Consider the following 21,750-nt stretch of genomic DNA (forward strand, 5'->3'; position numbering starts at 1 on the left):
ATTAGTACCTTGAGTTACCCCCCCTTTAGAAATCCTAGATCCGCCCCTGCACTACTTTTGTATACGCAAGTGTATCTAAAAGTAATCGATAAACTATGCATGATTGATTCAGACTATTCTCTATGTACATTGTGAAATAGTTTGTGAAGGTTTGGCCAAAAGGGCATGATAATTCAAGTCATGAGAAAATGGCATGTCCCAAAATTATGGAGCAGGATCAGTAGGATACTGTACAAAATCATATAGTAGACTGTAAACTACCCACTAGTGATTACAACTGTTTTCCTAGCTTTATGATGACTAAAGTGTTTCAGTAGACAGAAAGACACTCTATAACATTGCTATAGTGAACATTGGCTACATATTCTTCTGAGGGGAAGAATGGCTGTACCATAGGCAATTAATCACCCATGTATATAATTTACTGCTGTGCTATTATTACATTCGTATTTTGTAACTTGTAATTATGTTGCTATGCACTGCTAAGGAAGCATAACTCAAACACACAACTTTAAACCACAAATTAAGCACATAAGTATCTTCTCAACTGTTTTATAGTGTGTCTATCATGTTTCACACAAAAGAAAGTCTCGAGACTCATTATTCTCACTTAAGTATAGGACGTGCTTTTTTCACCTTGAAGGAATTCATTATTCTGTCTAATTGAGTTTCCACATTAATCAATACAATAATTCATTATTTCTGGTAGCCTATGCAGCTAGATATGCCATTTTCTATTGTTTCACACCCATTTTCATTCATGGCTTCTCCAACTCACTTCACCCATTTTTCAAGCTGGCATGAATAAACCACCTCAAAGTGAAAGTTTGTCTACTGGGAAGCAGCTATATAGTATAATGGCTCTGTAGCGGAGTCTGTATAGCCTTTATTTCTCACTGCTTTTAGCATAAGACATTATAATCACAGGAATGTGGAAACACATAGCATGCATACATGCATACAAACACACACACACTCTGGTCTTGTTTAGCCAGACTGCTTTTATTTCTTTTGTGTGGAGATAAGAAAAAGGGTCAAGTCAACCTAAACTAAGAATTCTGTGAAATGCACCACAGAATGTTGATTGCTATTGATTGGCACTTCTTAGACCTGTTAAAACACTACGCACGCCATTCAGTATCATACGATATGTATGATAGTATCATACAGTATGATAGCACTGTATAGTAGGGACCACAAAGGAGTAGGCGTGGCCCACAAAATAACACCACCCAAAACCAGCCTCAATTTTTCCTGATGACGATGAGGCAGTATTAGTTAGGTAAAACTAAGCCTAAACAAGCCTTCAGATGAACTCGAAATGCTTTTAATAAGTCGTTACGGAATTTAAAATTATATATATTTAACAGAATTTTCTACTGACTGAGTAACTGACTGATTGAGTAAGCAACTGACTGATACCTTCAAGCGTAACTCGATAACGGCTAAGGCTATGGGCTTGATTTTTTCACTGTTCGATGTCGCTTAGGCCCGAGAGGTGCCTTTTGGCATACCGCAGTACGTACAATGCATTCTTCATGGACTTATCAGTGTCTCCATCCATTACAGCAAAAAGTGTTGATTTGGTGGTAGGACGTGATGGCTTCCCTTCGTATTGGTGGTAGGACGTGATGGCTTCCCTTCGTAATGGAAATTGTTTGTATTATTTATAGTGGCTATTATAATTGCAGAGGTGCTTTTCGAACATTTCTTGATTCGTACTGCTGTGTAATGTATACATACACATATGTCATGTGTATAACATATATAGGGCATGATATGGGACCAAAATGTATTATGTTGTTAGCGTAACGCTTCATACAACTGTTACATGGTTACAATAGTACATGGTAACTGTATGTATGGCACAGTAACAATGCCCTTACTGTTACGCTGATACACTAGTATATACTACTACTTATATACTTGTTACACTGTTACATTGTTACACTAGTATATACTAGTACTTATATACCTGTTACACTGTTACATTGTTACACTAGTATATACTAGTACTTATATACCTGTTACACTGTTACATTGTTACACTAGTATATACTAGTACTTGTATACCTGTTACACTGTTACATTGTTACACTAGTATATACTAGTACTTGTATACATGTTACACTGTTACGCTGTTACACTAGTATATACTAGTACTTGTATACCTGTTACGCTGTTACATTGTTACACTAGTATATACTAGTACTTGTATACTTGTTACACTGTTACATTGTTACACTAGTATATACTAGTACTTATATACCTGTTACACTGTTACATTGTTACACTAGTATATACTAGTACTTGTATACCTGTTACACTGTTACATTGTTACACTAGTATATACTAGTACTTGTATACATGTTACACTGTTACGCTGTTACACTAGTATATACTAGTACTTGTATACCTGTTACGCTGTTACATTGTTACACTAGTATATACTAGTACTTGTATACTTGTTACACTGTTACATTGTTACACTAGTATATACTAATACTTATATACCTGTTACACTGTTACATTGTTACACTAGTATATACTAGTACTTGTATACCTGTTACACTGTTACATTGTTACACTAGTATATACTAGTACTTGTATACATGTTACACTGTTACGCTGTTACACTAGTATATATACAACAGCTACTGTGGAGGATACGACTACGATCACTACTGGTACAGAATTGTATGTGATATACTTGTGTTTGAAGTGATAGTTTATTTGTTGTAGCAACGAGTGGCTCCAATGTGCTACCTGCCAGTGTTTCAACAGCTACTGTGGAGGATAGGACTACGATCACTACTGGTACAGAATTGTATGTGATATGCTTGTGTTTGAAATGATGGTTTATTTGTTGTAGCAACGAGTGGCTCCAATGTGCTACCTGTCAGTGTTTCAACAGCTACTGTGGAGGATAGGACTACAATCACTACTGGTACAGAATTGTATGTGATATACTTAAGTTGCCTTTTGGCATATGATGATGTACGCCATGCATGCATTGTGGGCTTTTGTCCTCAATAGAATCCCATTAACTTTGCAATACCATAAATGGAACATTGGTGGGACATATGTTCGCACAATAACATGAATTTCACAATGACATCGAGTTTGCTTATGACGTACTATTCATGGTAAACAATTAAGTTCAGCACTGTTATGCATACTGATATCCACAAGTGTTGGTGACCTTTGATAGTTTCTATTTATATTACTGATTCGCGATCAATCTTTTACTATATCTGTGCACTTGTACTTCTATAGGTTCTGATAGTGAAGAGAATAGTAACCCTCCCATAACAGGTATAATTTCACTAGCTATCATGGTTGTGATTTTAAGCAGCATGATCTTACAGAAATCAATCTGCCTAAGAAGCGGAGGAAACAAATGCCAAAACGCAAGCGCAGAAAAACAGAAAAACAAGGTTTGATGATATTTAAATTGTGCAGTGTGTTGTTAACATAGCATTGATTTTTTAGGATTACTTAGCCACCTTAACGACCTCATTACTCCAATGGAGAATACTCTCTCCATATGCTGTGAAGCGCCTCATTGTCAGAAGCCACTTACAGCTACATTACTTACTTGTGGCGTTTGCAGTAAGCAAATCCATTCTACATGCGACCCCAAAACAATCAACGCAAATAAAAAGACGTTAAAAATCATAAACTTCTATTGTAGCTTTCATTAGTTATTACGAGGTGTCAAAAGTAGTATACATGTATTAATATTGCATAACAATGTAACACATATAAAAGACTACTGTTGCAAGTGTACAAGTGTGTAATACCATACCTAATACACACTAGCATAACAGTGCCAGACCCCTGCTGTGCAGCTAATCAGATTGCAGCATTTGTTCTGTAATGTTATTCATCAAGCTGTAATGGGCTTGTGTCAAGCTTCTTAAATAATTCACGATCATGCATAAGGATTCTTTGAAGATCCTTGTCTAGTGTTATCTCAGGGCTAATGGCTGTCTGGGCGGAGTTCCACACAAGCAATGCACAGCCAGATGAAAATTTCTTTAATTTTTGTTGCAAAGTTTGCCGTTTCAAAACAGGCCAGTTTCAAGGCTATTTGCTACTTTTAGGTTACTGTGTAATACAGTTGGCCACCCATATGGCTTCCAAGCAATTTGCATTAAAGTTGCACAAATCTAATATGCTAGAGTCACCAGACCCTCGCTCATGCAACATGCAAGGGTTTGGCTTGCGCCAGATATACTAGTGTAACAATGTAACAGCGTAACAGGTATACAAGTACTAGTATATACTAGTGTAACAATGTAACAGTGTAACAGGTATATAAGTAGTAGTGTAACAATGTAACAGCGTAACAGGTATACAAGTACTAGTATATACTAGTGTAACAATGTAACAGTGTAACAGGTATACAAGTACTAGTATATACTAGTGTAACAATGTAACAGTGTAACAGGTATATAAGTACTAGTATATACTAGTGTAACAATGTAACAGTGTAACAGGTATATAAGTACTAGTATATACTAGTGTAACAATGTAACAGTGTAACAGGTATATAAGTACTAGTATATACTAGTGTAACAATGTAACAGCGTAACAGGTATACAAGTACTAGTATATACTAGTGTAACAATGTAACAGCGTAACAGGTATACAAGTACTAGTATATACTAGTGTAACAATGTAACAGCGTAACAGGTATATAAGTAGTAGTGTAACAATGTAACAGCGTAACAGGTATACAAGTACTAGTAAATACTAGTGTAACAATGTAACAGCGTAACAGGTATATAAGTACTAGTGTATACTAGCGTAACAATGTAACAGCATAACAGGTATTTAAATACTAGTATATACTAGCGTAACAATGTAACAGCGTAACAGGTATTTACTAGTGTAACAATGTAACAGCGTAACAGATACGTATATGCATGAACAAATACTTGTAAAGAAATTGTGTATAAAGGAACGTAAGTAGTAACAATGTAACAGCGTAACAGGTATACAAGTACTAGTAAATACTAGTGTAACAATGTAACAGTGTAACAGGTATATAAGTACTAGTGTATACTAGCGTAACAATGTAACAGCATAACAGGTATTTAAATACTAGTATATACTAGCGTAACAATGTAACAGCGTAACAGGTATTTACTAGTGTAACAATGTAACAGCGTAACAGATACGTATATGCATGAACAAATACTTGTAAAGAAATTGTGTATAAAGGAACGTAAGTAGTAACAATGTAACAAGCGTATCAGCTGTTACGGTGTATTTATAAGAAGTTTTGGTCCCATATCTTGCCACATTTGGTATAACATAGTCAGTCCTGTCACTGTAGTCATACACATATGTCACTATGTCCTGAGACTTAATTTTCCAGTAAATAATATATAGTCATTCACTATCAGGTAAATAATTTCCTCTAAACAAACATTCAAATGTTATCACTTCTCCGATTTTAGTCTAATTAGGGGTGACACTCAGTATGGGAACTGGACCATTAAAACAAACACCTGCAGTAAATAAACATTTATGATCATATATAAGCTGTATGACTTTAAGAAAATCCAAATTTGGGTAGAAATAGAATAGTAATGAAACAAGGAAGGATGCCTAAATTTTCAAAGGAAAGAATGGTACCAGGAATATTAACCACTGAACATGCACCTGGGCTATTAATCATTTTAAAGTGAATTGGGCATTTTGCTTCACTTTCAGCTACGTTGTATACAACAGTCTATAAATGAAGAACAGTACCAGAAGTGCCTCCACATTCTGGGCTAAGAGGCATCCATGAAATTTAAATACAAAATTCCCAACACATACCAAGAATAGAGATGCAACAATATATTGATATATTGCGTATTGTATTGTTTTAAGACAATATTGCTGTATCGATAACCATATCAATATATCGCGTATCGTGATATATCGACAAATCATGGCTTGTTAACATGGCTGACAATCATACATTGTGGTTAAACTGAATAGTATGTAATGCTTCTCAAAGAAAAATTAGCTCACATATTTCTCTAAAAAACAACATTAAAAACAGCATAGACCATTGCTTAGACTCCACTTAATATATTGCTGTATCGTGATACACCAGAGGCAATATATCAATACGTCTACACACTGTATCGTTGCAACTCTAACCAAGAACATTTCTAAGTACATAGTAAAGTTGTAGAAAATTTCATTGCAATTTATTGATAGTTCAGTATATTCTGGTCATATTGAGTACACATTTGGGCTTGGCTGTACAGGTGTATTTGACTACATAGCTTCGTAGTATTAAATAAAGATCTGTACTGAGAAACTTTCATTTTAACCAGTTTTGAGATCTGAATGGCCCATAATTCATCCCTACACATTCCTCTTTCATTTTTTAACAACCTCTTCCTCTCTCCCACTCCTCCCTTGATATAGTCAACCTTAAGTATCCAAAAATTTAGCTGTTGGCTATTTGTACAGTGGAAGGTAAGGAATAGGTGTAAAACATATGAAAGTAGTTTCCATCATTTGTGAGCTACCAATTACATTTTTCAGTGCTTTTAAATAAGACTAGAGACAGTCATAAATGTGGTACACTAAATATGCACAAGTTATTTGTGTCCTAAGCTGACATGTGGCTGGCAGTATATGCACACCTGGTTTAATGTCAGGATATAGGAATTCACTATGTACTATGTTATTGCTACACAAAATCATGTAAAATGTAACATATTTCACCTGGAGTTACATCAAGAAATTCATTAACAGATGAGGTATAGCCACAATAACTGGTGGCAACAAAGGTATATAATCCATAGTCATCAAGGGTCACGTTGGAAAAGATCAATGAACTGTAGTTCTTCCCACTGACAGAATAATTGATGATGTCATTACCAGGTGGTAGAGGAGCATGATATCTGTACCATTTAGACGTTAACACATTGGGAGAATATTCCACTGTGACATTGATGGATACTCCAACCAACACTTTTTCATATTTATTGAAGTTGACCTCTTTTATAGCTGGAATGGAATCTGTGTAGAACACAATATATAATGGAATACTGCTACAATTAAGATGCAAAGTACTATAATAATATATCTGTACGGCAGGAAATTTTGGTAGAAGAAAAAGCTGACAAATTTGACAAATCAGTATGATTTGTTGGCCTAATGTCTTTGCAGATTGGACTCATGAACTGAGCTGGAAACAGTCTCTTACAGGTTTTTGCAATTGAATTTATCACCTTTGCAATTGACTTTGTCCCATTTGCAATAGAATTTGTTACTTTTGCAGTAGAAAGTTTGCAATTAGTCAGTTTTGCAATTGAATTCGTCACGTTTGTGCAAGAATTGTCATGATTACATTGACTGCCGCTCATCACAAGTTGGATCACTCTTTTTGCCATGGAGAATAACACTTGCAGGGCTCAACCCAGAATATAAACCTAGAGGGGGCGAAGTAAGTCGCTTCGGATTCTAGGGGGGTCTGGGGGCATGCTCCCCCAGGAAAATTTTGAAAATTTAGGTGTAAATATACTCAATTTTGGTGAAATTTTACTGTGATGCCATTGAATATTGACTATTGGATTATACAACTTTGGGATCAATTAAACCTTTCCATTTCTCAAGGCTTTAGGTATAAACCTAGGGGGGGCAATAGCTAACCCAGAGGGGGCCTGTGCCCCCCCCGCCCCCCCCTAGATTAACCCCTGACTTGAGACACTATAGGGTAACTGGAGCTTGTTAGAAGTGAAGCCATTCGAGTTAATTAGTGTGTTTGTGAGTGACCACACCCATCCCCAATAGTAAAGCACAATTGTGAATGTGGTTGAAGAAGCTGTAGCAGAAGAATTATTGCCTTATAAAGACTTCAGTTGTAAGAAGCAGCTGCTCCATCTTGTTTTCGTGTTTACTGTAGTTGGCAATCTTGTTACGGACCAATTCTTGTGCAAACACAACAAATTCTAATGCAAATGAATTCAATTGCAAACGGGACGAATTCTACTACAAAAGTGACAAACTCTATTGCAAATGGGATGAAGTCAATTGCATGAAAGGTGACAACTTCAGTTGCAAATATCTGTAACAATAGTCCAGGCAACATCTGTATCACTTGTGATGCTAAAGACACCACTATCAAGCTACAACTGCTGAGTACAGCTCTTCCTTATAAGTCATGAAGGTTGCATATGTACTAATTTATTAGAATATATAGAAAAGTGTCAGTAGTTGAGCTATATTGTTACAGGTATTTGTAATTGAATTCGTCATATAGCTCTGTAGGATGGTACTTGGCTATTCCAGCAAGTTTAAGGAAAATTAGGAATTTAGCTAACCCTTTCGATATTGCATATTTTTCTACTTCCGTACATTAAAGAACTTCACTGTTTAAGGAAACGTGCATTGTCTATTCCTTCACCTTGAAAAACTCACTTATTGCTTACTTTGTCCGTAGAACATGCCTGAGAAGAATCACTCCTCATATCTTAGCATGGGTATCTAGGTTTCATTATTGTACTATTTTCTGTTACAAACTTACAAAGCATTTCATTTGCGCAATAATGCTAATGCTTTATTGGAATATCTTTGACCACCATGTTTGATTGTGCAACCATATCACATGATATAATAGATCACCAGATGCAGAATTTAATGCTGAGTCTATTGGAAATTTTTTTTTTTTCAATTGGACCTACAGAAATCTACTTATGAAGCATTTTCGAAAGATGTGCAACTTTTCCTGAGAATTTTCAGTGCTATATCATAGTTTCAGTGTTGCTTTTCAGGGCAGGATAATTGCTAGGGCTGTGTTTCTAGTGTCATTTCATTCTCCATTGTTTATGAAGTTAAACAGTGGTAGTTGTGTTTTTACACTGTTGTTGGGTTGATCTGTAGGCCTGAAAGACTAGTGGAAGTCAACAAAAATGCACTAGTGCGTCAGTGGGATTACACGGTATATGGTATAAAATGCACTGGTGCATTCGTGGTATCGAAAGGGTTAAAGTTCGATTAGGGATCATAGTAAAAAGTAGGGAAACAAGGGAGTTCACCTACATTTGCAGATATACTAGTGGACAATTAATCCCTATACCCATGACTGAATTAGGGATTAAATGTTCACTAGTATATCTGCAGGTGTAGACGACCTCTACCTTTTTTCTATGATCCGGTTCCCTAATTGAATTTAAATTCCTAATTTTTCCTTTTTTTGTTTGTTTACCTTTTGTAACATTATTATGACTGGTGAACCCATGCATCAAAAGAAAGCATGGTGCCAGAGTTAATGTTTTTATCTGAGCATGCATCTTAGCTATCACTTACTGCTGCAATCAATCCAATTACCATGAAAAATACGGACAATTTGCGAGCCCCAACTATATACTCGAAAGTGAAGTGGACATTATGTTTCACCTATGTTCAGCCCATTACACAGCATTACAAACAAAGAACAGTACGAGAAGCATCTCTGCAAATATCCAGTGGCTATGGAATATATGGGTGATAAGCATAATAGCCAATACAGTCACAGGGAAGCCACATCACGCTATCGTTAATCAACACTTTGTGTTGTTAGCGAAAAGAACTGGAACACAAAGGAGGACAAAGGTAAGTGTGTATTGTACATACTGTGGTTGGTGAAAAGACACATCTCGGGATGAATCGACGTCGAACAGTGAAGAAATCAAGCCTGTAGCCTTATTGTTGAATTATACTTGGCTGGAGGCATCGGTCAGTCAGCCAGTCAGTCAGTCAGCATAAAATCCTGTTAAATAGAAAATTCCATAGAAACATTTTGGAAGGGTTTGGGGTTGGTCTGAGGACATTTTTGGGCTTGGCTATGCCTAACCAATGCTTCCAAGCTGTCACGAAGGGAGATTTACGGTAATATTTTTGGCTAAAAAATCCAGTTCTTCATGATCCCTAATATACTGTACTGTATGATAATAGTGAATGCACACCTGCAGATAGGTACAAACTAGGATTGAATATTCAATGAGCGGGCGCGAGATTACATTGCTACAGTGTGTGTAAGTCTTATCTAAGATGTAGGTAAGAATCCTTTCTGGCCCACAACCGAATCCTAATGTCTAGTGCTAAATACTGGAGCAACAAAAGAATTAACTCTATGCTACCATAATCGCCTCTACCACTACTAGTACACGCAACTATACACATTTTGTGAATACTATAATAAATTAGTGCATGTGTGGCCTTCGTGACTTATGAGGAAGAGCAATACAAGCAGTTTTAGCTCTACCATGGTGTCTACACCATCACGAGACTTACATAATGCCTGAATTAATATTAAGGGACTGTTTCCAGCTCAGTTCATGAGTCCAGTCTGCAAATACATTACACATGATTTGTCAACCTTCAACTTGTCAAATGTCCAAAAGCACTTTTAAAAGCAAGTGTTTAGATCTAGATTTTCATCAACATTAATAGCGATGAAGTGTGGATTTGTCAACTTTTCCTCCATCAAAATGTCCTTTTGACTTTACAAATTTTACCCAATGTAGTGTACAATTGATTATAAAAATAGTACACCTGATATATTTACACATCATGTAGACTAATAATATTTGCTCATTCACCATGTGTATTTTAGTTTAACATTAACTGTTAGAAAACTCTTTCTTAAATGTTTTTGCTACTATGGTAACAATGTATGGGGAGTACCAAGACACTAATGTTTTGTAGCTGGATTATACCAGAGAAACTGCATCTTGTTCGTGTCACTTGTAGGCTGGTAGCTTGTATTTAGAAGGTTGGAGTGACTTACTTTATAGTTAATAACGAATAAATGTAATATGTAATACGTTACTAGTTACAGCCCTCAGTAATACGTAATTCATTACTTTTTTCTGTGAGTAATATGCAACGATTTATAGTTTTAGAGTAATGATCCCAACTCTGAAAATTTGCAAGGGGTAGCCACCACCAATAGGCCTATAGAACCATCTGTGACTGGGATCAAAGTTTTTGATCGACAAAATTATACCTTGGCGCTTGATTATGCCTGAAAATGGTATTTTTGCAAATTCTCGTTTTGTTTTCGAGCTAGCTCAATCACCACTTTGTAGCACGTCTTGATCTGTAAGTTTAAATCTTGATTGCTTGATTCGATTTTGATCCCGGTCGCAGATGGTTCTACAGGACCATTGGTAGTGACTACCCCTTTGCCAAGCTATAATTTACTAATTTGACTTACCATTACTAACCACAGTGACACTTGATGTTCCAGTGTTCCCTTTACTATCAGTAACTTTACAGGTGTATTGTATAGCCTCAGGGGTGGCAATTACAACAATAGTATCATTGTCAGTCACTCCAGAATAATCACCAGTAGTGGTCCACTCAAACTGAGTAGCATTAGGAGCATTACAGATTAATGTAATAGTAGCGTTGACACATACTACACTACCAGCATCTGATGTGATAGTTACTGGTAGTGGTGCTAGAAAACAACAATACATGTAAGAAACGGCAGGTGAAACGGGTTTACGCACGTTAAAATATGTTTAACTGACAGTCGCATTACGAAAACACGCCTCTGGCGAATCTTACCTTCTACGCACAGGCTTGTACTATACAGTACAACGAAGACTAGTAGTGGAGTACTTATTTCCCGTACCATCCGACCATAGGGCTAATGTAGAGATCTCGGCGGCAGAGACTGAAAATTCACGCACATCACATCCGATGAGGATACAAGACTCTTATAATAGGGATGGGCCTTATCCGAAATAGACGATATGCACACTCTATTACTCGAACGAAAAATGATCAATTAAGCGTAGACGGCGCAAAACTCGACGGTAACTTAAAAGCGGAAGTCCCATACAAAAGTATGGGAAGCAAATGCGGCTCGAGCAATAACTCACCACTCGAGCTAAGGACAGGCCATCTCGCTTGCCATACACTTCTTTCCGTGCAAAAGAAGTGTATGGCAAGCGAGATGGCCTGTCCTTAGCTCGAGTGGTGAGTTATTGCTCGAGCCGCATTTGCTTCCCATACTTTTGTATGGGACTTCCGCTTTTAAGTTACCGTCGAGTTTTGCGCCGTCTACGCTTAATTGATCATTTTTCGTTCGAGTAATAGAGTGTGCATATCGTCTATTACGTCACAAATAAACATGGCGTCTTTAGTAGGGGGACACGTGAACTAATGGAAGATTCGAGCGATTTGGAGAATATCTCCGTAGTAGTGGAAGATATTAAGAGTTCTTTCTACAGATAAAACAGCACCATGGTATAGCGAATTAATTTATTCCTACTGTACAGCGCGAGAGGCACGAGGCTGCTCAGTTGGTATTGGCGATTGTGACGGCAGTCGAAGCGCAACCGTAACAAAACCGCATCGATTTAGTTTCTTGGTTGCGGCGCGCGTACGTACGAAAATGGCGTTTGTCGACCTGGATTTAAGATAAGAGTACTCGTTGTGTATTGTGCTCTGTCAGTTAGAAAGTTGACTGTAGCGTACCTTAAAGTGTATTAAACCGTTTCTGTGTCTTTTCCTCCTAGTTGTTGACATCGCTTTCATCCGGTGAAGCGCTTCCCTATATTAAAGAAACGCATCGTCTTGGAATATTGACTCATCTTAGACCAGAGGTAACTAGAACAACTGTTTGATTGTATCTATTGTTTCTCTGTTGTGTAAACTATCTATAATGTGAATGTGAAAGTTATAGCTTGTCTCAAACAATTTTGTACTTCACTGAAAGCTGTATTTCCACCCACACCTTATGGCCACACAGATATTGCATGAATATATGCATTCCTCTATTAATTTAAATGAATTATTTACATCTGCTATTACTGCTCCAGTTGTTCACCAGTGTATCACTTAAATCTTTGTCCATCATGCCGTCATGTTGTGCTGCTGTGTCACTCATATGAAAACTGCTCTCAGGTTTACCAGATTTGTGTAAGTTTTGTCTGTTCCGGTAAAAATTACACCACCTTGTGAACAAACCACAATAACTTTTGCATACTTTAGTTTACGGAAACACGGTTAGGTTTATTGGATTCCTTGATACGAGGCGAATCCAGTGGTGTATTGGATTTTGTCCTAGCCTGTGTTAAATTTCCTTACCTGGTAATCATTGTAAAAAGATTTTGGCTAGTTTTGAGGCTAGCAGCACTTAGCAATGGGACCTTCCAGATATTGTCTTTCACTGTCTCTAGTGGTTTTGAGAACGTGAAATGCAGTAATATTATTTTGTGTTGTCCTAAGCTATTATTAAGAGTTCATTATTGTTGCTACTGTATAATATATTTCAGGACAATATTAATATTACATTTTAACATCATAAAAGTAGTTAAAAGTGATTAAAAGGTAGCACTAAATGAGTTATGTAATATAAAACAAAACTAGATTGGAGTATCATATAAAAACTCGTCTGTTACTATTTCCGTTTCTATTTCCTCATCAGAGTTGTGATCATCCTCTGTCACATCATCGTCATCTTCACTACTACTACTACTACTGCTGATATAATCTCTGGGAGCTATTAGCTCCTGTGGTTGCTGGACAGGTAAGTTAGTACATGCCTGGCATTCACAACCTGGTCCACAATAGTTGGATCTTTTTCTACAGCCACAATTGTTGGTAGCACACCCCTTCTTACAGCTGCAGCTTTTTGTCAAGAATTTGATAGTTCCTTTAATTTTTTCCATCACATCAGCAGCTTCCCAATCAATGCTGTAGTCATGGCCATCTTTGATCCACCCACTTTGCTCAGGGGCTGGTAAAGAAGAATACATGTCAGGGTATGTTGATCTTTGCCACATCTGGTGGATCCAACATGACCGCAGCCAGTGTCGCCATAGGGAAGTATAGGTTGGAACCCGAATTGTCCTACTGGGGACAATTCATTCCAAAGACCTTTGGTTCTTTGGTCACTAGCATGCTGAGTGACAAACCGATCATGAGTATCGGGTAAACTAGTACACCCCAGTCTGTTAAGTATTCTTAACAGTTATCTTGACCCACCACAAATCTCGACCGCATCTGCTATAAGATCATGAATCGGTAGTGGTCGGTTGGGATTTGTGCAGAACTGTAAAGGGCCCAAAATGTTGTATATTCTTACTTTCTTCAGGTGTTTACTAGAATCATTTGGTTTTCCCAATGCAGGATGCTTTCGCTCACGGATGGTCGCTGTTATTGAATTGATGAACTTCAACAATAAAGGATTGATTTGTTCGAACTCACTGTCAATGTCAAATGAGATAGGACTGCTTTTAACAGTAGATTGTCTGTCAATCTCTTCGTGGATTAAATCATTCACCAAGTAAGCAGCATCATGCAATACTGTCACTTTATCTGATTGTTGTTTGGTAGGTGTAATGTGTGCGAGGACCGCAGTTTCTTCAGGAGTACTTTGGGCAGATAAGGCCCATGAAAGGCTCACTAAAACATCAATACCCTTACGGTAAAGAATAGTACCAAATTTCATATGCATGCATTTGTACAGCATATAGGAATTAAGATACAGTATCAATTGATGTAATAGCCATTTTCCAGAAAACGATAAACAGCTTTCCCCTGTTACTATGGAAACCCTTGGTGTTGATGTTATACAACTGGTATATTCAGCATCATATGCATGCAGAAATACTTTGCTAGCCCATGGTAATAACACAGATTTCCCCAAAAGCAAATTGTTGGCAACATATATGACAGTGTCGAGGATGGCTTTAGTTAGTCTGTCTGTATTGTCATCAGTTTTCTTGCTAACCCATTCATGAATAGAGTGTTGTAGCATTGTGTCACTGCCATGTTGGGACTTGAACGACTCAATGATAGAGCAATGAGTTTTGTAGCAATTGAAGCATATATTGTCACTTGGGGTAATAGTAACAGTTTCACCAGAAGTGTTTGAAAAGTGCTGTGAAATCTTGACAGCATCTGGGCTGTGTCGACTAAAAGTGGTACCAGTTTTTGGATAAGCTCCACAAGAGCTGCATGAAGGGGGACAAATTGTGGCATGTACCTTGTTATAACATTGTCTACAGAGGACAAATGGTTCCTCTGTATGTTCAGTTTGGAATATTTCAGCCAGTTTGTCATTTGTTGTAAACATGGGCCTGATTAATCTTTGAGGTGCTGTGTTCTCACACTTAGGATTACTACATCGCTCAGTAAGGGGGAGACCACTCTGATCAGCGAACTTAGCTTTACTCTTCCAAGAAGGAATGTGTTCACTGTTTTGGCAGTGTCTCTTGGCCTCAAGGAAGTGCTTCTTGCATACAAGTGCACTGTTATCGAGGGATGCTCCCAGGTGTTTTTCTAAGTAAGTACGCTCCGTTTCCCCCCAAGTGGCATACCTTAACTTTTGTCTTCCATTGTCTCCACACAGGGCACAGTCCAGGTTTGAGTCACCAGACAGGTGAAGATGATCACCATTTTGCTGTGTAGTACATATAAATATTTTTTACAAGACTTGTATGCAAAATAATTATATTTTTGGTGTGTAATATTTGGTTTTTTTACTAGATGCATTTGTAGCTAAACTACAGCAACTTGTATGCGTTGGAACAAAATTTTTGCTACGTAATTATTTAGTTCTACCCTTACTCAAGTACTTCATGCTATTTATTTAGCCAAGCATAGGCCCAAACAAAATTGTACTGCAAGTAAAGTTAACCTATCCACGACTCACCGAGTTCATTCACGCTACTTCGACGCCTTCTTGCTCTTTTGTGCACGCAGCTGTACTTACTTTCAAGAACTGTTTGCAAAATGCATAGACACTAAAATTTTGTTTTTGTACATTAGCGATTTACCCAATGGGTTTTGCTAATCAATAATAATAAATAAATAAATAAATAGATCGTGAGATAGCTATTTGTTGGGGCTAAGTACTTAACAAATGGCAAAGCCGTATAACGCATGGTGTATTTACTATGGCGGTGCAAACAAGGGGTAAATATTAGCGCAGAAAATAATTTTTATGCTGCATCTTGAGGCGCTTGCAACTAAAACGGCGGTTGCGTTTCGACTGACGGTGCCGAAAACTATGACGGCGAATTCGGTTGCAATGAAGAAGTGAAACATAGACCGCCCACCAAGAAGGCACCAAATGATTGTAACAAGCCTCTGAATGGCGATATTTTGATGTTGACTGAGACTGATATTCCTGGTGCCTCACTTAATGGAAAGTCACCGAACCAACTGACTGTGGTGCAGCTGAAAAGGTGGCTGGTTTGCCGTGGTGCTCCAATTTCAGGGAAGAAATCAGATCTTATTGAGAGGTCAGTAGTAAATAGCATGCTTTTTCCAGAATCAGTGTCTAGACTGTGTATATGCAACCTCAGGCCAGTTCTTGTACGAAATATATTTCAGACAAGTAATAGCTAAAGTATCCAATGTTTCCTTTACAAATATTGTATTATAAATCTCTTTTCTATTTTACAAGGGTGCAATGCTATATCAATTATGGATGGGACCAGCACCTGGTTGATCCTGACAAAGGGCAAACAGTCGAAAAAAGCTAGCTGCTGCTGTTGATGATCCTCAGTCCTTGCCGTCAAGGTTGCTTCATTCTGTACCAGATACATTGTGGACAAGTAGATTATACAAGATTCCAAAAATTACCTTTAGCACAATTTATGATTTCTTAGTTGATCGTAAGGTGTTGCTTAGACGAGTCAGCTGTTTAGAGGGAATTGCAGACAAACGGGCAGAAATTATATCAACTAACTGTAAACAGGACAAATCAAAATTAATTCCAAGTCCTGATGAGCAACCAGCAGTGCAATCTGATTATGTTTACGTTCCTGTGGAGTATACCAGAACACTGGACAAGGCATATCGATTTTACAAAGATGGTCATGTACAGAACATCAAGTACCACCCAGTGCCAAGTGCTTTTGGTTATGTTTGTATTTCAGCAACAGTATTGCCATCAATGAGGAAAGACCGGATATATCATGTGGCTATTGTTATCGATGAGTCCTCTGCTCATGTTGTTACTGCTTGCTGTGCTTGCCCAGCTGGTCTCTCAGGATGTTGCAATCATGTGACAGCCACTCTGTACTGTTTAGAGGACTATATACACTGTGGTCTCCAAGAGGATGAACAAAGAGGTTGTACAGAGCGACTACAAGTGTGGAACCAGCCAAGAAAAAGGAACGTTGAACCCAGGCCAATAGATGATGTGTGTCTTTCAAAAGAGGAATATGGAGTACAAAAGCGACTCAAGATACATCACGTAAATAAATGGGATTGTCGACCACTGTCTAGAAGGATTATTGACCCAAATAAAGTAAGGATTCTAAAGGAACGGTTATTTGCCATTGAGCAAAATAAGATTTTATCTGTTAATAATGCAGTTCAAGTGGCAAAGACACCAGCTGAAAGAAAAAAGACAACTCAAGCAAGGTCTCTCCTAATGAAATATGGGTCTTCTTGTTTCTTACAACTTTTTGATGATGAACCACCACCACTGGAAAGTCATTTTGATCAAGTAAAAAAAGAAAGAGTTGCACGGGCTGCTGCACAGAAGAAGTTTCAAGATGATTTAGCAGCTCAAGTGGTTCATGTGAAGCATGATCACTGTTATACCCATCAAAGGAGTGATGCAAATGATATAGAAGAGAAAGAATCAGTGGTTCCACCACATCTCACCGATGTGCTATACAGAAGCCATGTTGTTTTAAATTTAGAGCAAAGAAAAGACCTTGAAGCTGCTACTAGATTGCAGTCAGATTCAGAACTCTGGTTTAACGCAAGAAAATTACGAATCACTGTTTCAATCATGAAAGAAATGTGCCATAGAAAAAGCACCACCACATGTGAAGCATTTATACGAAAAAAGCTTTACCCAGCACAAATTAACACTGCAGCAATTTCTTATGGAAAACAACATGAAAAAGATGCTATCTCTTCATATGTGCAGTACCAGCGTAGTCAAGGAGTAAATGTCCTGGTAACCAAGTGTGGCTTGATAGTAGATGAGTTTGAATCTTGGCTTGCAGCAAGCCCAGATGGCATAGTGACTGATCCCAGTCAGAATGAACACAAAACAGGCTGTTTAGAAGTCAAATGCCCCTATGTTTGTGGCAAGATGACAATAACAGATGCTTGCAGAAAAGTTTCAGTATTTTGCTTGGTGGAACAGAAAGGAGTGATGTGCTTATCTGAATTGCATACTTATTTTTACCAAATCCAAACACAGATGCATGTTGGAAACTTTAAGTGGAGTGATTTTGTTGTCTGGTGCCCTAAACAGGTTTTTGTTCAGCGGATTTGGTACAATGCTGCTTTTATGATGAAAGCTTTACAGATTGCTAAACTATTCTACTTTGAAAAGTTTCTGCCAGCTGATATACCTTATATGATCATCAAGCCTTCAGTAAAGCAAGCTTGTCAAGTGATGGTAAAAGATGCAATAAATATGGATAAACCTGCACCTAGCAAAATTGTGTTGCCACCATGTAAACTCTTACCTTGTCCCAGTAAACTTTCATCACAGAATTCCACATCGGACCCTGGAAAGTGTAGTACAACTGGTGACGTGCAAATTTTAGGATCAACCAAGACCAACTCGCTTTCATTACAGGCTGCTTTGCAGTGCATGGATGTCAAACAACATGTGGTAAAAGGCAACGGAAACTGCCTGTACCATTCAATTGCTCACCAGGCTGGGCTGATATCCCGAGTTAGTGATGGTGATGGAGGTATTTGCCAACGCCTTAGAAAGGTGGCTCAGTCTATTATGTGGAAGTATCCTGATGTTCGCAAAGAAAGCGGACTAACTGTTGTTCAGTGGTTACAAAAATGTCAAGAGATCCCTCTAACTACGACTTGGGGAGGTGATATTGAACTTCGCTTACTTGCCATTGGCATGCAGAGAGACATAGTTGTTTTAACTGCTACAAGTGACCAGACTTGTACCTTTGCACGAAAGTTTGTCTGTACACCTCCACCAGTAATGCCCAAGATGAGGGAAGGAATTTTCATTCCACTGGCAACAGATGAATTGTGTAACCAATGGAGCACTTTGAACCCACAACCACTTTTAATTATATACAATGGACAGAATGATTACAATTCTACAGTGTGTGATTAATAATAATGTAAATATTTCTGTGTTAAAGTTACAATGTAATAATTTATGATTCACTGGACATATTATGTACAATTTCTTTTAAAACGTAACAAGTAAAAGCAATGTTAACTAACTAAGGGTGGGCTGAAGTTGGTTATCATGCAGCAAACATAAACAACTTCATTGATTGAATCCCACATGGTGGCTGGAATTATGTTCATTAAAATTGAAACTCTTACACGTCCAATTGCCCTTTCCACGTGTACTCGTAGATTGGCAATTTTCTTAGTTACAATCACATCACTAGCTGCCATTTGTGCTTTACTTGCCAGAAAAGGAGGTATAGTTAATTGTACTCCAAGTGGTGCAAGCAGGTCTTGGATCTGAAAACCCTTATCAGCCATGATTTGGTCCCCTGGTTCCAGTTTTTCCAAAAGACCACTAACTCCAACCAACTTTCTATCAGAAATAGATCCTTCATAGCATTTGGAGACGAAAGAAATGACACCACTTGGAGTGATCCCTATAAGAACTTTAACTGTGTTATTGTTTTTGGAAGCAGAAAATGTACTGCACTGTGATAGTAGTGATGATGGACGCTCAACATAAAACTCAGTCGCATCTATAATCACTCTAGTATCTGGATATTGTTTCTTGAATGACTCTGGCATGTACTTCTTGACTATGTGCCAAGGAGGGAATGTTTCAATCCCTTTCAGAGTACGGTACAACAAATTGATCCATGTGGCTGTTATTCTTGAGACTGTGGCCTGTGATATATCAAATCTTTTAGATAAATCATATTCAAAAAGCCCAATACGTAGTCTCACTAAAGTCAGAAAAAATTGTTCAAGTAATGGCAACTTGCAATGCCGTCTATGTTTGCTTTCATCATCATAGTTACTCTTACAGTTCTTGCCATCCCACTGACGCATAACAGTTGCATCTGATTCTAAAAGCACTTCAAAGAAAGCTAAGAGAGTAGCGTAATCTGGAAATCCTGTATAGTATTTCACATCTTCATCATTATCTTTGATGTTCTGTAGGCGAAAAAGTGACTTTGTGGCGACATCCTTTGCCAATTCAAGTTCAGCTTGTAACTGAGAACTTTTTCCCTCAAATGGTCAACTTCATCCAAAAGATTAACTGGTTCAAAAGAATCTTCCACATGAAAGGAATCAACATCCTCATTGATGCTCAGGACATCTGAACTTCCACCTGTATCTAACAACTGATAGTCTTTACGCTGAATGGCTAAGGAGGCTATTTTAGATGTCACAGTTTCATGTTGTTTCTTTGCATTCCACGAAAAAACTGTTGGAACAGCAGATGCTTTCAAACGGGATCTCACTGGAGAGTATCCAGGCACAGGTGAGGTTACAAAGTCATCAGCAGTCAAGTGTTGTGAACAAATTTTAGTGTACTGTTAATAGTAAAAGCTAAACCTGTGTCTCGGCGTATTTTTGCTATCCATTGTTTCCCTTTTTCCGTGTTCACATCTGGAAAGCTATGAAAAGAAACTCTAGGCAATCCTAGCTCCTCTCTGCGTGCATTTTGGGCACTAGAATTTCGGCAAAGTGGCACACAACAATAATTTCCACGCCATTCCTCCTTACTTCTAGAGAGGTGTACCAAATGGTTCTGTGCAGCATTTACATCTCCTATAAAAATACAAGGCAAAATTAATTGCAGCAGCAACAGTAGATGTAATGGCTTAATCCGCACATCGTTCAAGCTAAACCATACAGAAACTGTACATCCAACTTCAACTACTCACCTTGTGGCACTAGTGTAGTGCGCTCACCAACGTTATTGCCATTTGGACTTGGAGGCTTCTTACAATCATTTGGTGCCTTCTTGGTGGGCGGTCTATGCTTCACTTCTTCATTGTAATCGAATTTGCCATCATTGTCTTCGGCACCGTCATAATTGCCAACATCAGTCACCTCAAAATCATGCTTGGTGTTTTAGCTAGCATGTAGTCTTGATATGTGTACACTGATGCACTTGGGATTATGAAAAATTACTGTAACTTAAAGGTTACAAGGGGGTGGCACTCCAATATACCCGTACTCCGATCTTCGTCTTCAGTAAAAATAGAAAAATAAGCCTTGACTTACACTAAAATCCACACTTGACTCTTGACCAATTTTTTGCAAAATTATAACTCTTAAATTATCAATTGTGGTATACACTTTACAAACAAAGCTTGTCTTTTGACCTACTGCATACGTCTTGCTTGACTTTAGTTTTGACCGAGGACGAAGATCAGAGTACAGGATATACTGGAGTGCCACCCCCTTGGATTATCAAAGTGTCCACATTTTAGGGTGTGCTTTTTGAGGGGTTCTTCTGTATATTTTAGTCAGGCTTCAGTAGAATTTCTGTAGGTCCCTACTTAGTGGGATAAATAAGTACACAATTTGGTCCTATAGCTTGTCAAATCGCTCCTCGTCTCGCTCTTTCAGTAGGAGGGCGGGCACACACAAAAGGACAAGGTCTGATACCATCTCGATAATCTATGCTGATACCAAGGATACAGGAACGTGTTACCTTCAGGCCCTTGGTGTGCTTACAATAACCCCTATCACTTACAAGGCCAAGTACACAACACGTAGCTACTCACACAAGAAGAGATCAGCCGGGCCCCCATACCTCTCGCGATCTAGGCAGATTGCTAGGTGCTAGGC

General features: G+C 38.0%; 3 protein-coding genes and 1 long non-coding RNA gene across 5 annotated transcripts in view; 2 read left to right on the forward strand and 2 right to left on the reverse strand.

Moving 5' to 3' along the window:
• Window positions 1–11,702, reverse strand: part of LOC136239136 (uncharacterized) — a 65,497-nt gene extending 53,795 nt beyond the window's left edge. The window contains exons 1-3 of the mRNA XM_066029877.1: window positions 11,572–11,702; window positions 11,216–11,461; window positions 6,739–7,035 (exon numbers count right to left, since the gene is read on the reverse strand). Coding sequence (XP_065885949.1) covers window positions 6,739–7,035; window positions 11,216–11,461; window positions 11,572–11,641 — 613 coding nt within the window. The 5' untranslated portion in view covers window positions 11,642–11,702. The remainder of the gene's footprint in view (window positions 1–6,738; window positions 7,036–11,215; window positions 11,462–11,571) is intronic.
• On the forward strand, window positions 1,600–4,202 carry LOC136239197 (uncharacterized). Its single transcript, XM_066029926.1, has 7 exons — window positions 1,600–1,621; window positions 2,592–2,687; window positions 2,743–2,817; window positions 2,873–2,947; window positions 3,277–3,315; window positions 3,369–3,437; window positions 3,493–4,202. The coding sequence occupies exons 1-7, from the start codon at window positions 1,600–1,602 to the stop codon at window positions 3,702–3,704; spliced, it is 588 nt and encodes a 195-aa protein (XP_065885998.1). The 3' UTR covers window positions 3,705–4,202.
• A 449-nt stretch (window positions 11,703–12,151) lies between the features above and the next one.
• On the forward strand, window positions 12,152–15,526 carry LOC136239429 (uncharacterized). Of its 2 annotated transcripts, XR_010693465.1 has the most exons (7): window positions 12,152–12,435; window positions 12,528–12,614; window positions 13,439–13,540; window positions 14,143–14,299; window positions 14,350–14,440; window positions 15,133–15,301; window positions 15,368–15,526. It is a non-coding gene; the product is annotated as an uncharacterized lncRNA (long non-coding RNA). The 2 variants fall into 2 exon arrangements; XR_010693464.1 differs by having other exon boundaries at window positions 12,155–12,614.
• A 3,659-nt stretch (window positions 15,527–19,185) lies between these two features.
• On the reverse strand, window positions 19,186–21,713 carry LOC136237796 (uncharacterized). Its single transcript, XM_066028004.1, has 4 exons — window positions 21,687–21,713; window positions 20,838–21,018; window positions 20,169–20,374; window positions 19,186–20,100 (listed from the first exon to the last, which is right to left on the reverse strand). Exons 1-4 carry the CDS (start codon window positions 21,711–21,713, stop codon window positions 19,186–19,188), a joined length of 1,329 nt encoding a protein of 442 aa, XP_065884076.1.
• Between the last annotated feature and the right edge of the window lie 37 nt (window positions 21,714–21,750).

This window comes from Dysidea avara, chromosome 11 (assembly GCF_963678975.1).
Source record: "Dysidea avara chromosome 11, odDysAvar1.4, whole genome shotgun sequence".
NCBI lineage: Eukaryota > Metazoa > Porifera > Demospongiae > Dictyoceratida > Dysideidae > Dysidea > Dysidea avara.

Bases quoted from the DNA above. Each gene is read 5' to 3' on its own strand.
- LOC136239197 (XM_066029926.1), top strand. From the start codon at position 1,600: ATGGCTTCCCTTCGTATTGGTG. The intron at 2,688-2,742 runs GTACAGAATTGT...TATTTGTTGTAG, and splicing joins TACGACTACGATCACTACTG to CAACGAGTGGCTCCAATGTG. The intron at 2,818-2,872 runs GTACAGAATTGT...TATTTGTTGTAG, and splicing joins TAGGACTACGATCACTACTG to CAACGAGTGGCTCCAATGTG.
- LOC136237796 (XM_066028004.1), bottom strand. From the start codon at position 21,713: ATGGGGGCCCGGCTGATCTCTTCTTGT. The intron at 21,019-21,686 runs GTGAGTAGCTAC...TAAAACACCAAG, and splicing joins CCCGGCTGATCTCTTCTTGT to CATGATTTTGAGGTGACTGA. The intron at 20,101-20,168 runs GTTCTCAGTTAC...TTTCGCCTACAG, and splicing joins TTGACCATTTGAGGGAAAAA to AACATCAAAGATAATGATGA.